Consider the following 16,406-nt stretch of genomic DNA (forward strand, 5'->3'; position numbering starts at 1 on the left):
TTTTCAAAGTCTTTTGATGAAGAATTATGAATGTCCTTGAAAGCTTTTCAAGAGTCATCAGAGAACAGATGGGAAGAGACCAGCTTTTCCATAGACACCTGTGAATAATAATATCTGTATGATTCTCGCTGATCAATCTAAAAATAGCTCTTTGGTGATATGGATTGCATCTAAAACATCTTGTGGCTATATGTAGGATGAGGCTAAAACATTCAGTTTCAGGGCTAATTCCTACTTAATTCACTTAAAAGGTATTAGTTGAGATACAGTGAGACTACAGTAAACAAATGTACACAATGTTTGAATCAAAGAGCTGCTTTTTGCTATAACTAGCTAAATAAATTGAAGTTACTTGTCTCTTAAATGCACTAAATTCTGAAGAATACCTAAAACATTATTAACCAAACTCCTTCCATTTTTTTTTAAGACTAGAAGGAATCAAGGTCAATTTCTAGAATTGCAAAGGTATCCGTGGAAATGTGATAACATGATAAAAACATAAAAATTGGTCTGGCTTTTTAGATCTATTTTTAACCTATGTAATAATATGAAGTGTAAAGATTTAAATCTTCAGTTTAATCTGAATGTGAATAAAATTCTTACCATTTAAATTAAGAAAGTACTTACTGGTCATCTACAATATATCAGGCTTTCTGTTAAGTACTGTGGGTTATAGAGATAACAATAGTCCTCTGCCCTCATGAAGCTTTTAATCTTGCTGGGGAAAAAGCATATGTAAATAGGTATGGTACATGATATATACATAAAATATTTCATGAGTGTTATAAAAAGGGGCAAGAAAACCTTAAGAGAATAAACTGCTTGTTTGAGAAAAGCAGATCACATTCATTGAGGTAATAGCACTTAAGATGAGTCTTGAGGGATGTGTAAGATTTTGGGGGAAAAAAAATAAGGGGAAAGGGAATTCAACCAAAGGAAGTGTGTGTGTGTTTTTTTTTTTCTTTTTTCACAAAAGCTGAAGAACAGAAAACTTCAGGTCATTCAAAGCTTCAGACAAATAGAAATAGTGGAAATTATGAAAAACATGGTTGGAAAGATAGATCAGAATAGACCCTACGTTCAATTCTTTTGCTACTACATGTGGCCATCAAAGATAAGTGGAAGGTTGGTGGGAAGAAACTGTAAGTATATACCAGAGAATCCTGAAGGACAAAACTGGGATAAATAATGCAAAATCTGATCTAGAGTAAGGACTCTGGAGTCAGACTGCGGGAGTGCATCCTGGTTCAAATACTTGCTAGCTGTGCAGTCTTGGGCAAAGAGTTTTATCAGCCTGTGCCTTCACTGCCCTCCTGTGCCTTACAAGAGACCCTGAAGGAAGCACTAAACAAGGAAAGGAACAACCAGTACCAGCCATTGCAAAAACATGTCAAAATGTAAAGACCATCGATGCCAGGAAGAAACTGCATCAACCAACGAGCAAAATAATCGGTTAATATCATAATGACAGGATCAAGTTCACACATAACAATATTAACCTTAAATGTAAATGGACTAAATGCTCCAATTAAAAGACACAGACTGGCAAACTGGATAAAGAGTCAAGACCCATCAGTCTGCTGTATTCAGGAGACCCATCTCACATGCAGAGACACACATAGGCTCAAAATAAAGGGATGGAGGAAGATCTACCAAGCAAATGGAGAACAAAAAAAAGCAGGGGTTGCAATACTAGTCTCTGATAAAACAGACTTTAAACCATCAAAGATCAAAAGAGACAAAGAAGGCCATTACATAATGGTAAAGGGATCAATTCAACAGGAAGAGCTAACTATCCTAAATATATATGCACCCAATACAGGAGCACCCAGATTCATAAAGCAAGTCCTTAGAGACTTACAAAGAGACTTAGACTCCCATACAATAATAATGAGAGACTTCAACACCCCACTGTCAACATTAGACAGATCAACGAGACAGAAAGTTAACAAGGATATCCAGGAATTGAACTCATCTCTGCACCAAGCGGACCTAATAGACATCTACAGAACTCTCTACCCCAAATCAACAGAATATACATTCTTCTCAGCACCACACTGCACTTATTCCAAAATTGACCACATAATTGGAAGTAAAGCACTCCTCAGCAAATGTACAAGAACAGAAATTATAACAAACTGTCTCTCAGACCACAGTGCAATCAAACTAGAACTCAGGACTAAGAAATTCAATCAAAACCACTCAACTACATGGAAACTGAACAACCTGCTCCTGAATGACTACTGGGTACATAACGAAATGAAGGCAGAAATAAAGATGTTCTTTGAAACCAATGAGAACAAAGATACAACATACCAGAATCTCTGGGACACATTTAAAGCAGTGTGTAGAGGGAAATTTATAGCACTAAATGCCCACAAGAGAAAGCTACAAATATCTAAAATTGACACTCTAACATCACAATTAAAAGAACTAGAGAAGCAAGAGCAAACACGTTCGAAAGCTAGCAGAAGGCAAGAAATAACTAAGATCAGAGCAGAACTGAAGGAGATGGAGACACAAAATCCCTCCAAAAAATCAATGAATCCAGGAGTTGGTTTTTTGAAAAGATCAACAAAATTGATAGACCGCTAGTAAGACTAATAAAGAAGAAAAGAGAGAAGAATCAAATAGACGCAATAAAAAATGATAAAGGGGATATCACCACCGACCCCACAGAAATACAAACTACCATCAGAGAATAGTATAAACACCTCTATGCAAATAAACTAGAAAATCTAGAAGAAATGGATAATTTCCTGGACACTTACATTCTCCCAAGACTAAACCAGGAAGAAGCTGAATCCCTGAATAGACCAATAGCAGGCTCTGAAATTGAGGCAATAATTAATAGCCTACCAACCAAAAAAGTCCAGGACCAGATGGATTCACAGCCGAATTCTACCAGAGGTACAAGGAGGAGCTGGTACCATTCCTTCTGAAACTATTCCAATCAATAGAAAAAGAGGGAATCCTCCCTAACTCATTTTATGAGGCCAACATCATCCTGATACCAAAGCCTGGCAGAGACACAACAAAAAAAGAGAATTTTAGACCAATATCCCTGATGAACATCGATGCAAAAATCCACAATAAAATACTGGCAAACCGAATCCAGTAGCATATCAAAAACTTACTACCATGATCAAGTGGGTTTCATCCCTGGGATGCAAGGCTGGTTCAAAATATGCAAATCAATAAACGTAATCCAGCATATAAACAGAACCAAAGACAAGAACCACATGATTATCTCAATAGATGCAGAAAAGACCTTTGACAAAAATTCAACAGCCCTTCATGCTAAAAACTCTCAATAAATTCGGTATTGATGGAACATATATCAAAATAATAAGAGCTATTTATGACAAACCCACAGCCAATATCATACTGAATGGGCAAAAACTGGAAAAATTCTCTTTGAAAACTGGCACAAGACAGGGATGCCCTCTCTCACCACTCCTATTCAACATAGTGTTGGAAGTTCTGGCTAGGGCAATCAGGCAAGAGAAAGAAATCAAGGGTATTCAGTTAGGAAAAGAAGAAGTCAAATTGTCCCTCTTTGCAGATGACATGATTGTATATTTAGAAAACCCCATCGTCTCAGCCCAAAATCTCCTTAGGCTGATAAGCAACTTCAGCAAAGTCTCAGGATACAAAATTAATGTGCAAAAATCACAAGCATTCTTATACACCAGTAACAGACAAACAGAGAGCCAAATCAGGAATGAACTTCCATTCACAATTGCTTCAAAGAGAAAAAAATACCTAGGAATCCAACTTACAAGGGATGTAAAGGACCTCTTCAAGGAGAACTACAAACCACTGCTCAGTGAAATAAAAGAGGACACAAACAAATGGAAGAACATACCATGCTCATGGCTAGGAAGAATCAATATTGTGAAAATGGCCATACTGCCCAAGATAATTTATAGATTCAATGCCATCCCCATCAAGCTACCAATAAGTTTCTTCACAGAATTGGAAAAAACTGCTTTAAAGTTCATATGGAACCAAAAAAGAGCCCGCATCTCCAAGACAATCCTAAGTCAAAAGAACAAAGCTGGAGGCATCATGCTACCTGACTTCAAACTATACTACAAGGCTACAGTAACCAAAACAGCACGGTACTGGTACCAAAACAGATATATAGACCAATGGAACACAACAGAGCCCTCAGAAATAATACCACACATCTACAGCCATCTGATCTTTGACAAACCTGAGAAAAATAAGAAATGGGAAAAGAATTCCCTATTTAATAAATGGTGCTGGGAAAATTGGCTAGCCATAAGTAGAAAGCTGAAACTGGATCCTTTCCTTACTCCTTATATGAAAATTAATTCAAGATGGATTAGAGACTTAAATGTTAGACCTAATACCATAAAAAGCCTAGAAGAAAACCTAGGTAGTACCATTCAGGACATAGGCATGGGCAAAGACTTCATGTCTAAAACACCAAAAGCAACGGCAGCAAAAGCCAAAATTGACAAATGGGATCTAATTAAACTAAAGAGCTTCTGCACAGCAAAAGGAACTTCCATCAGACTGAACAGGCAACCTACAGAATGGGAGAAAATGTTTGCAATCTACTCATCTGACAAAGGGCTAATATCCAGAACCTACAAAGAACTCAAACAAATTTACAAGAAAAAAACAAACAACCCCATCAAAAAGTGGGCAAAGGATATGAACAGACATTTCTCAAAAGAAGACATTCATACAGCCAACAGACACATGAAAAAATGCTCATCATCACTGGCCATCAGAGAAATGCAAATCAAAACCACAATGAGATACCATCTCACACCAGTTAGAATGGCAATCATTAAAAAGTCAGGAAACAACAGGTGCTGGAGAGGATGTGGAGAAATAGGAACACTTTTACACTGTTGGTGGGACTGTAAACTAGTTCAACCATTATGGAAAACAGTATGGCGATTCCTCAAGGATCTAGAACTAGATGTACCATATGACCCAGCCATCCCATTACTGGGGATATACCCAAAGGATTATAAATCATGCTGCTATAAAGACACATGCACACATATGTTCATTGAGGCACTATTCACAATAGCAAAGACTTGGAATCAACCCAAATGTCCATCAGTGACAGACTGGATTAAGAAAATGTGGCACATATACACCATGGAATACTATGCAGCCATAAAAAGAATGAGTTTGTGTCCTTTGTAGGGACATGGATGCAGCTGGAAACCATCATTCTCAGCAAACTATCGCAGGAACAGAAAACCAAACACCTCATGTTCTCACTCATAGGTAGGAACTGAACAATGAGATCACTTGGACTCGGGAAGGGGAACATCACACACTGGGGCTTATTATGGGCAGGGGGGAGGGGGGAGGGATTGCATTGGGAGTTATACCTGATGTAAAGGACGAGTTGATGGGTGCTGATGAGTTGATGGGTGCAGCACACCAATATGGCACAAGTATACATATGTAACAAACCTGCACGTCATGCACATGTACCCTAGAACTTAAAGTATAATAATAATAAAAAAAAATAAAAAATAAAAAAATAAAAATAAAAATAAAAGGAGAATAGCAACTATTTCATAGAGTTGTTATAAGTATTGAACTATGTAAAACACTTGGAACAGTGCCTGGCAATATTAAGTGTTATCACCATCACTGCCACCACCACCCTAACCATCATCATCATACAAAGGTCTATATGAGGTATTATAAAATCAAATATCTATGGAAAAGCAATTAATATAAATGAGCAAAGTGGGACAGGTGCTGCAAACTGAGGACAAAGCTTGCTTACCCAAGGCAATGCTTCTCAAACTTTAATGTGCCCATGAATCACTTGGAAATCTTATTAAAATGCTGACTGTTATTTATTAGATTCTGCATTTTTTAGCAACTCCCAGGTGATGTCTGTGCTCTGAACCAGAGACCACACTTTGAGTAGCAAGATACCGAAACATCTGTTACTCAGTTGTAGCTGATGGTGCCAAGAGAAAATATAGTAATGAGTGCCTAGTAGCCAGATCTAAATTTTCAAAAGAAAACAGAAATCCCCATTTTTTTTTAAAAAAAATTATACCTAATGTAAATGACGAGTTAATGGGTGCAGCACACCAACATGCCACATGTATACATATGTAACAAACCTGCACGTTGTGTATATGTACCCTAGAACTTAAAGTATAATAAAAAAATAAAATAAAAATCCTAATTCTGCCAATTAAAAAAAAAGAGGTCTCTCAATTTTTAAAAGTTGTCAATTATTTAAGACAATGGCTATGCAAAAACACTGCATGCATTCAGGATTCAGCCTGTGGGTACTCAGTTTATAAACTCTGGAGTGGATGGAGAGTCAAGGTCAAAACCGGCAATGAGAAAAAAAGGAAGTTTGAGTACAGAGCCAGTTGACTGGACAGATCCTGGGGGCAAAATGTGAATGTGTGAGCAGGCTTGTAGCACTGGTTCACACGGATATACTGGGTACATTTAAAATATTGCACACACTGTGAAGAGCCAATTGAGTCATTAAAATATTGGCTTTTAATTTGTAGGAAATAAGATGCTATAAAGCTATTTGGTTGAAAGCTATTTGGTTAGCGGGGTCTGAATTTGTGAGAAGCCAAAGTTAAAGAAAACTTAAGAGAAAACAGTTGTCTTACAAGGAAGTGCATAGAGTAACATGAATTGTTCATGGAAATTTTCAAGAAGAGGACCTACTAGACCTACTTTAATGAATTAGATAAGGCTCATTTCTAATTAACAGCATCTATTTGCATGCAAACAATGAGCTAAGGTCTTTAAACAATAATTTCTTCCTTTAAGTACATTTACGCATTCGTAAATGTCAATAAGAAACCTCCCGTTATCTTATTGACACCATTAATTTGCATGGCAAACAAGCATAGATTATATACTGATACATTTTGGTTTAAGAATTTAGAAGTAGAGAGGTTTAAAGGAATAATAACTTAATGACTGTACATGAAGTCTCACACAACAAGGGCTTTTTAACATGTCTAGACTTACTTTTAACTTCCATGTATTCTGAAAGAGATTTGTCAAGAATCCTTTCAAAAGTAATCTGAAAACATTACCTCCTTTGGGACTGCTTGCCAGAAAGGTGCAAATATTCCATTGAGAAGGGGCTACTACCCAGATGTAGGTTTCTACGTACTACTCACCTCTAAAAGTAACCAAAGTTCCTCGAAAAAAATGGGTAATTCTAAATCTGGGGTAGGAAAAGTCCAAGGTGAGCCTGGGACAATTGAGCAGGAAGCTCTGGGCAAGAATAATAACTGTAATTCATAATAATAAATTGAATAAATAAAAATTTATGAGTCCATTTTGACATAAATATAGAGGAAAAACCTTTTTTTTTTTAACAGAAGAAAGTCAGCTGGTAAATTTAAGATCATGTTAGATTAGGAAAATCTCCATTTTGCAAGCCCCAGTGTAATAAGGGAGTTAGGGAAGGATCATCAATGGATACTAAAGCCATTAGATGATTTATTAATTGCACAGAAAATATGTGACATTATAATGCAAGATCTGTCAGTCACCACCTGAAGCAAGTAATACAACTTTGCAGCATTTAGTGAGACTACTTCATATGATGCAGCTCCTGATATGATGTAATACAAAATACACAGCATCTTGTACGAAATATTCTAGGCAAAAATGTTTGACATGCATCTCCTGAAGTCTTATTTAGACCTAACTTCCGGTTTACTAGAAATTCAGAGACTAGAGAACAAGTTAAGTAATCCCATCAGGGGAAACAAAATAAAACAAATCCTGAAAGATGAGACATTTTTTGAGGCTGGTGTCTTGGACATTTTCAAATTTCAATATCGGTGAAAAAAATGTGGAAGGGCTATTTTAGACTAAAAAGGATAAAAAATCATAATAGCCAAATGTAATGCACGAGCCATGATAAGATGTTGGTACTAACTCCCCTGCAAAATATAAAAGACATTTTTGAACTATGAAGGAAATGTGAATATGCAATGGATATTAATAATAATGTAGTATTATATTTAATTTGGAGGAGAGTGTAATAAACAGGCATGGTTATATATGGCATGTCTGTATTTCAAAGTGACACATGCTGAATTATTTAGGGGTATAGTGGTATTTATAACTTATTTGCAAATATTTTAAAAAGTGTGTGTGTGTGTGTATGTGTGTGTATATGTGTGTGTATGTGTGTGTGTATGTGTGTGTGTGTGTATGTGTGTGTGTATGTGTGTATGTGTATGTGTGTGTGTGTCTATGTGTGTGTGTGTGTGTGTGTATGTGTGTGTATGAGATGTCCTATATATGAGAGACACAGAGGGGGTAGAGAGAGAGAAAAAGCAAATGTGGCAAAATGTTAATAATTGTTGACTCTAAGAATTCAGGGGGAGGAAAAGAGTGTATATGGGCATACATTTTGCTATTTTTTCAGTTTTTCTATATGTTTGAAATTGTTCACAAAAAGACTTGGGGAAAGAAAAAATTCAAAAATATTTTCATTAAGGTAACACTTAAATTAAAATCACTATTCCTTAATGCATATTAGTGGAATAATTGCCTTATCTGTGAAATGGGATAAGCAATATCAGACTTATCTAAAAGAAGAAAGAACTATAATGTTTTGAAATCTTATTATTATTGCTAAGGGTTATGATTCGGAGCTTCCTCAGTTTAGGAATTCCACTTCCCACTGCCTTGCTTCTATCTCACATTCAATCTTTTATCAACTGAGATTATTCTAAGTAAAATCTTCTTCATTATGTTGTCAGCAATCCATTGCTTGAAAGCCTGGCTCCCCAGAATCCCTTGACTGGTACGTCTTCTAGAATGCTCCAGAAGAAAAGGAGTGTATGAAGATAGTGACTGCACATTAAAATGACTGAAACCACAGTAAATTAGGATGAGATTCTGGGCAGACAGCAGGCTAGGNTTTTTTTTTTTTTTTTTTTTTGCCTACATTCAAAATGAAAAGGAATGCTCAATTTCAGTTAGAGGTTAGTAAAGACAAATAGGTAATTTTTTTTCTCCAATGAAGAGCATGACACCCCTTGCTATTCATGGACACTTGCTTAAAGACTTGTACACAGACTTGTTTTGTATTAACCTATGACTTCCCCTTATAGCCGATAGGTTTTTATTTGCACATCCTTCGTTTACAAAGATAGTTTTGGTGGCTACGCCATCATTAAACTCATTATTATCATGCTTAAACCTATAGATGTTATCCAGTTCTTCTGTTACATAATTGGAGCAGTAGTGAATTGTCTATCTTAAACTGCATAGCTAACTGACTACATTTCATACTTCATTTGCTTCCAACATAGACTAACCTTAATGGATGTCCACTATTATTTGAACTTTTGAGATGTTTTTTCTAATATCTTAAAATTTCAAAAGACTTAAAATTATGCAACTACAGGGCTCCATATAGATATCTAGCTTGAATTATACACTTTCTTTCATTGATGTCGCTGGACTAAAACATGTTAAATATTTCTAACCGCTGTACTTAAAGTCTATTACAAACTAAGAGTACTGTTGTTAAGTTGAATAGGCATCTTATTTTTCACCTGTGCAATAAATAACTTCTATCTCCATCTAACATCTGCTTGGCTTGCACTGAGAGTACACTATTGATTAGCAGTAGGTTCATGTTTACAGCCCTTCTGTAATTGTTAGGTTAACATATTATTCATAAAATATTATTTTATTATTTTTACTTGATTTGCTACTGGATGTTTAAAAATAGCTATGAGTATATTGGTAGAACTAGCACTTATATTTTATTACATTTTTACATTTCATAAAATTTAAATGATATAAAAATCCTGAGGAAGTATGCCACAAAAGTGATCTCAGTGGAAATTTAAATATGTTAACATTTATTTTTAAAATGTAGCGTGAAATAGACAACTTTAAAAGCTGAGCTTAAAAAAAAAAACTCAAGGAAGCTGAACTTGGCTTTTTAAAGCACAAAAGTGCAATATTTAATGTAGGTCAACATGTTTAAATGGGAAAATTTTTTCCTAATTATAGCCAAATCCCTAGCTGTAATTAACATAAAATTTGTATAATATTTAACAACAGAGTCAGCATATACCACTTTCTTATAAAATTAGAAAGATCTAAAGTTTTAGAGCTTATCTGGTGAAACAGGATATTGCTACATCTCTGTTTATAAATTATAATGTGCCTTTAGAGTCCAATAACAGATAACAAGATTTTGAAAATTGAGGTGAATTAGAGTTATCAGAGGGAATATTAATACTCTCTATTCAAATACTATATGAGTAAGACATTTAAAAATAGGAAACAATACTTTATATATTATAGAAAAATAATCTTCCAATCGATTTAATTCACTTTATGAATTCTCTCCCTATATATATATATTTATAGTATGGTATTCAATTTTTTGTTAATTTTCTCATTTCTTACTATTTTAATTTGCATTAGATTGAGCCTAGTTGAGAAATGACATTATACAGATTTATACCTGTTCATAGTATAAGCACGTCAGTTATCTAAATAATAACATACTTGTATGATTAATAGAAGAATTTCAATCTGGGAAAAAAGTATATGACTTACCTAAGGAAGCAGTTTAACTACAAAGTTTAGTTCTTTATTTTATCTATCTATAATCAAGAAGATTTTCAAAACCAAGACTTAATACAAAATATCTTTCGATGAGGCTATTATTCTTTAACTTTGGCAAGATGTGTGTGTGGTGTGCGTGTATGTGTGTGTGTGTGTGTGTGTGTGTTTAGGTCAACTAATGTGTTTCTTTTGTACAAAATATGAATTGTGTCTACTTTCTGAATAATGTAACATGAATAAAGAGGGAAAGAGGGAAAGAGGAGGTGGGCAAAGACAATTGACATAATTCTAAAATCTTCTTTTTAATACATCTTAACCAAAGACATTCATCAATGAGTTGTTCTAGCTTCCTGAATATTAAAATCCACCTATTATGTGGATGATGGGTGGGATGCAAGAGCTTGGCAACAGAACAAAGTTTTCATTGCTCATAACAATATTCTCATTTGGTAAATAAAGGCCAAGTCTTCCTTTATGAAACAAGACACATTAACATCAACAACTGGAAGCATAATACAAAATCCCATTTATAAACTATCTATGCTTTCCAACTGCAGCACCACTCATTTGGCTTTCTTTTTTTTTTTTTTTTTTTTTTTTTTGAGACGGAGTCTCACTGTGTCTCCCAGGCTGGAGTGCAGTGGCGCGATCTCGGCTCACTGCAAGCTCCGCCCCCCGGGTTCACGCCATTCTCCCGCCTCAGCCTCCCAAGTAGCTGGGACTACAGGCGCCCGCTACCGCGCCCGGCTAGTTTTTTGTATTTTTAGTAGAGACGGGGTTTCACCATGTTAGCCAGGATAGTCTCGATCTCCTGACCTTGTGATCCACCCGCCTCGGCCTCCCAAAGTGCTGGGATTACAGGCTTGAGCCACCGCGCCCGGCCCATTGGCTTTCTGTGCCTTCAGTTCATTCCAAGGGAAATTTAAATGATGATTGAATTTGACGGTAACCTTTCTGAGGTTTTGTTTTCCCCATTAAACTTGGACATTTTTGGCTCAAGTTCCCCTTCAAGAATATATTCACAAATGTGGTGAAACTGGAAATAAATATCACTATTACTGTTTTTAGCTTCATAGTCATAATTATAGCTATTTTTAAAACTAAGCAAAGATCTGTCTTTCTTACAAAACAATCATTTATAATTGCTTTTTAAAATCTTCTTGAAAAACAACTGAGATTCAGCTTGAAGTTAAAATATATATTGAAGATATTCACCTTTAAGCAATCATGTGTGATTTTTAAAGCAAACTTAAAGTTTAAAATAGCAGAAAACCACTAACCAGCAACAAGTACATATTTTAGTATATAAAAATAAAAAATAAAAAATTTATTTACTGCTGTTGATTAACGGTTGATAGGTTCCTTACTGTTAGTGCCTTTCACCCTGCTTCTAATCTACAATGAAATATTTTTTAAGAACAGCTTAAAAAGGTCTGCTAAAATGTTATAATTCCTATTTGATCTGTCACCCTACCTCTTTTTTCTTTCTGACAGCTGTTTGCAGACCTCCTGCCACCGCAGATTCAGGCTCCCCAATTTTTCCTGTAGAATACTGGCATCTGTTTTTGAGGATTGCTGAATTATTTCTTCCCCAGTTGCATTCAATGTTCTGACAACAGTTTGCCGCTGCCCGATGCCATCCTGGAGTTCCTGTAAGATATCAAAAAGGCAAAACAAAAATGAAGCCCCGTGTCTTTTTATTTGAGAAAAGATTAAACAATGTGCTACCACATGCAGTTGTACTGGCAAAGAAAGAAATATAAAAGCTCCATGTGAAAATTTCCCTATGAAACTGACATGCCCCTATCCAAAGGATACAAGACAGAAAGACACCTTTTATGTGTCAGGGAAAAAAGCATCCTCTCGGTTAGCTCCAGTTTTTATTTTTGTAAGCTTGTCAGCTAGAGGATGTTATAATGTCCTACAAATCAATTAGTTGGAAACCTTCTCAAGAGCAAATTCGATTTCTTGTCCCCACAAGGATGTTCCATGTTTAATAGCCTATGAAATGTTGTAAAATTTAAACATGAACAAAGTATTTGGGTTTCTTAGTGATTGTGGATAAGAGAGGTGAAAAAGAACAAATATAGTTTAGTCACAGTATTTAAAAAAACCTGTAGAGATATTTAAATAAAATTAATTGCTATTTTAGAAGAAAATTTATTTCAAATTCTGTCTACATCAATGTATTTTGCATTATAAGCCACATAAAACTGAGAATTAATTGCTTTCAGGAGCATCCCATCAAGATATCCGTAAGGTACAGTAATATATTTTAAAATAATCTATAGTCACCAGAACATTTTTATGATTGTCAAGCTTAAATATTGTTTACTTTTTTTCCTGAATGAAATTTTAAGAGTAAAGTATCAGAAAAATAGTTCAATTGAAAAGGAGAATATTATAACCAAGTACATACAAAAACAAAAATGCTTTTTACCATTAAATAAAACTGGCCACTATGTTCTATTTATTTTTTTAAAAAAGATAATGTAGAATTTGTAAGGCAATTAAAATAACATATTAACTAAATATGAACCTTAGAAAATGAAATAATATCTGAGAACTTGAGATACCTACCATATTTAAATCTAAATGACTCAAATCCTTGTGTCACTGACAGAATAATGTCAATATGTAGAAAACTCTCCTAATAGATGTGATTCAAATTCTCTAATATTTTTATATTCTCCTACTCCTTGACACAATAGCAAGCTTATAGTAGACACCAGTACATGCTTGCTAAATGAAGGAACGAATGCATGTTTTCTGAGACTGAGGTAAAGCTCCCTTAGACTCTCATTTCACATAAATTTCTTGCCTTTTTTTTTTTTTTACTACATTCAAGCAAAATTATTTTTGAATACTGGAAATTTTGGTAGCCTACTTTTAGCAATTAAAATACCCTGTAAATCAGCAAAAAATGATAACAAGGTCATTATTCCAGTGACACGGTGCCTCACAATGAATATAAAACTATGCACAGTTACTGAACTATTCACAAGCTGTCCTGGCCATACTCTCTTGAATGCCCATGAGATGTGCTCTAGTAAACATGTGATATTTCCTTGTAACTAGTTGGCTTTGCTCCATTGCTTACATCTCACTCTTTACCACCTGTTCAGATCAGTGTTGCATGTGACAGTCATTGCTTAGTAATAGAAACACCAGTCATAACAAACTATGTCTATATATTAGGTCAGTGCAAAAGTAATCACGGTTTTTGCCATTACTTTTATATCATAAATTCTTTGAGGTCAGATATTGTGTCTTATTCATGATTGTTTCCTGTTGTTTAGTACAATGTCTGGTGCATGGAAGGTTTCAATAAGCATTTGCTGAGTGAATGCATGAATTTATGAATAAGGGAAGTGAAGAAAAAGTGGAAGGAGGAAGGAACAGAGGAAGGAATGGAGGAAGAAAAGAAGGGAGGAAAGGAGAGAAGTAGGAAGAAAGGAAGGGAGGAAATTCAGGCTCATCATCACCTTAGTGTCATTAGTATTAATACTTATCACTGATCCTCCTAGAGATTCAAATAAATAAGCACAATTTTCTAGGTCTTAGGCAGTACATAATCTAGTTGAAAAAATAATACACAATTGTAAGTGATAATTTGTTATACTACATACAGTAGGATAAAAAAGTAAGGTGATCAATACATGGTAGGCCAGAAGAGGGATGATCTCAGTGAAAAGGATGAGCAGAGGAGACTTCTGGGTAAATTTGGAATTTAAAGAAGCATAGGACTTAGGCATATGGAGGGTTAAAGGCAGTGAGAGTGTGGCAGAAGTTAAGGCCTGTGGTGTGCAATCTCCATGATGTGACCAGGTATATAAAATTGGGCTCTATGTCACTGTACGAGAGCAGGAGTTACGGGACGAGTACAGCCCTTGGTGTATATTGGGGCCTGGGCAGAGAACTTGAGACAACGTAAATTATTAAGGCAACATGAACTATTACATGAGAATCACCATTGTTTTGGAATAAACTGGATCATGCAAGCATCAGTGACTACTGAAACGGTAAAAAAATTTTGCCTAAAACATAGACATCAGGGAGGTATTTAGAGGGTAAAGACCATGGCTCTTATTTGTTCCTTCATGAGTGTTCAATACTTACAACTATACTTCATACTTTTAAAAAATGCATGGGCACACATCAGATGCATACCATAGCGGTGCTTCTTAGACTTTAATGTGCATAAAAATCTCCTGGAGATCTTATTAAACTGCAAGTCCTGCTTCATTAGGTCCGTGGAGGCACCAAAATTCTGTATTTCTTACAAAATTAAAAAAAAAAAATGCCAATACTGCTGGTCCAGGAATACCACTTTGAGTTGTAAGGTAATGGAGTAAATGCCTTTTGAGCCTTTGTTAAGTAATCAAGGAATTCTTATTCCTGCTTATAATGCCATAAACTAAAGCTGCTGCAGCATTTTTTATCTCAGCCTCTTTGCTTTGTAGTTTTGAACTTGGCCCTTTTCCTTCATGGCTGATGGCTACAGTGACTTTTACAACCTAATTGTAGAATCAGCAATGGTTTTATTATTTCGCTTTCCCAAATAAGAGATAGAATTGAATAGCTAAGAGCGAAGCAATAATTTAAAATTGTTAGATCTAAATCTCATTTATATAGAATCTCAAATCAGGGCTTTCAGGTATTTTTTAATTTTGTGAAAGAAGAGCTCATTAAATAGTCTACTGCATTTGTATGAGGAGGTTTTGCAACCAGGAGAAATATTTACAGTGCATGGCCTGCTCAAGGAGAGTTTTCAGTGATAAAGCATAAGAGAGAAAAATAAGGGATCAAAACAGAAAGTAATAACTTGTATGTGGTATTTTCTGAGCTGGAAAAGATAACATTGGATTTACAAAATTAAATGTAAAATCTCAATCAACTTTATTCACACAGTGAACTACATTAATTAATTTTAATTCTATAGCTTCTAAATATTTTAAGTACTGAATTCTTCATTACCAATAAAATTTCCAAGCTTTGATATCATATTAATGTACTGTTGTCATAGTCATTCTTATCTATTTCTCTGGCAATTAACATCTAGTCTTGGTTCTAGACAAAAAGAAAATCATAATTAAATCTGTTGGATTATTCATCATAGTTAGAAAGCTTATTGTGTTTTGATTTCAATATTAAGCATTCGTTTTTTAATAAGAAGTGCATATCTAACTCCCATGGGGAGCTTTTCAAAATATAAAAAGCCCAGAATTCCATTTTAAGTCTACTGAATCAGAATTTCTGGGGACAAAGGTTTATGAAAGAGATACACTAAAAAAGAAAGGGGAGGTTACAAGCATGTGGAGAGAATAGGGAAGCAGGAAGGACATGTAGAATTACTATATTATTTTCAACTTCTCTTCTGCTTTTTAAGTCAAAAGGTATTCCTAAATTATAGAAAATAACACTATTATATATCTAAGTCCTTCAAGTCTGGTCAAATTTGGAGAAGGAAAGAGGAAATACAGGCAAAGACAGAACTGCTACATTTTTATTTTTATACAGGGAAGGATATAAGAAAAAGAAACAACTACCTTTTCTATGAAAGCATTATATACATTTTTTTTTTAAAAAAGTCTATTTGTAAAACTTTCCAAAACTGTATGAAAACACAACAGATGAAAAATAAAATGTGACAAATGAAGAAAAGGAATAAGCTAAGAAGCAGTTATAAGAAATTGTACAATGACAAATTAGATGAATTATGTAGGAAATAAAAAACTGGCAAAAAAACCACAAACTAGGGAGCAAAATAGAAAAACAGAAGAGATAAAATGCAATTG

The 16,406-nt window shown here is 34.8% G+C and overlaps 1 protein-coding gene across 1 annotated transcript in view; it reads right to left on the minus strand.

The window, feature by feature from the left end:
• DMD (dystrophin) overlaps positions 1-16,406 on the minus strand; it is a 2,044,437-nt gene that overhangs the window by 839,422 nt on the left and 1,188,609 nt on the right. The window contains exon 44 of the mRNA XM_025371836.1: positions 12,083-12,258. Coding sequence (XP_025227621.1) covers positions 12,083-12,258 — 176 coding nt within the window. The remainder of the gene's footprint in view (positions 1-12,082; positions 12,259-16,406) is intronic.

Source organism: Theropithecus gelada, chromosome X (genome assembly GCF_003255815.1).
Source record: "Theropithecus gelada isolate Dixy chromosome X, Tgel_1.0, whole genome shotgun sequence".
Taxonomy (NCBI): Eukaryota; Metazoa; Chordata; class Mammalia; order Primates; family Cercopithecidae; genus Theropithecus; species Theropithecus gelada.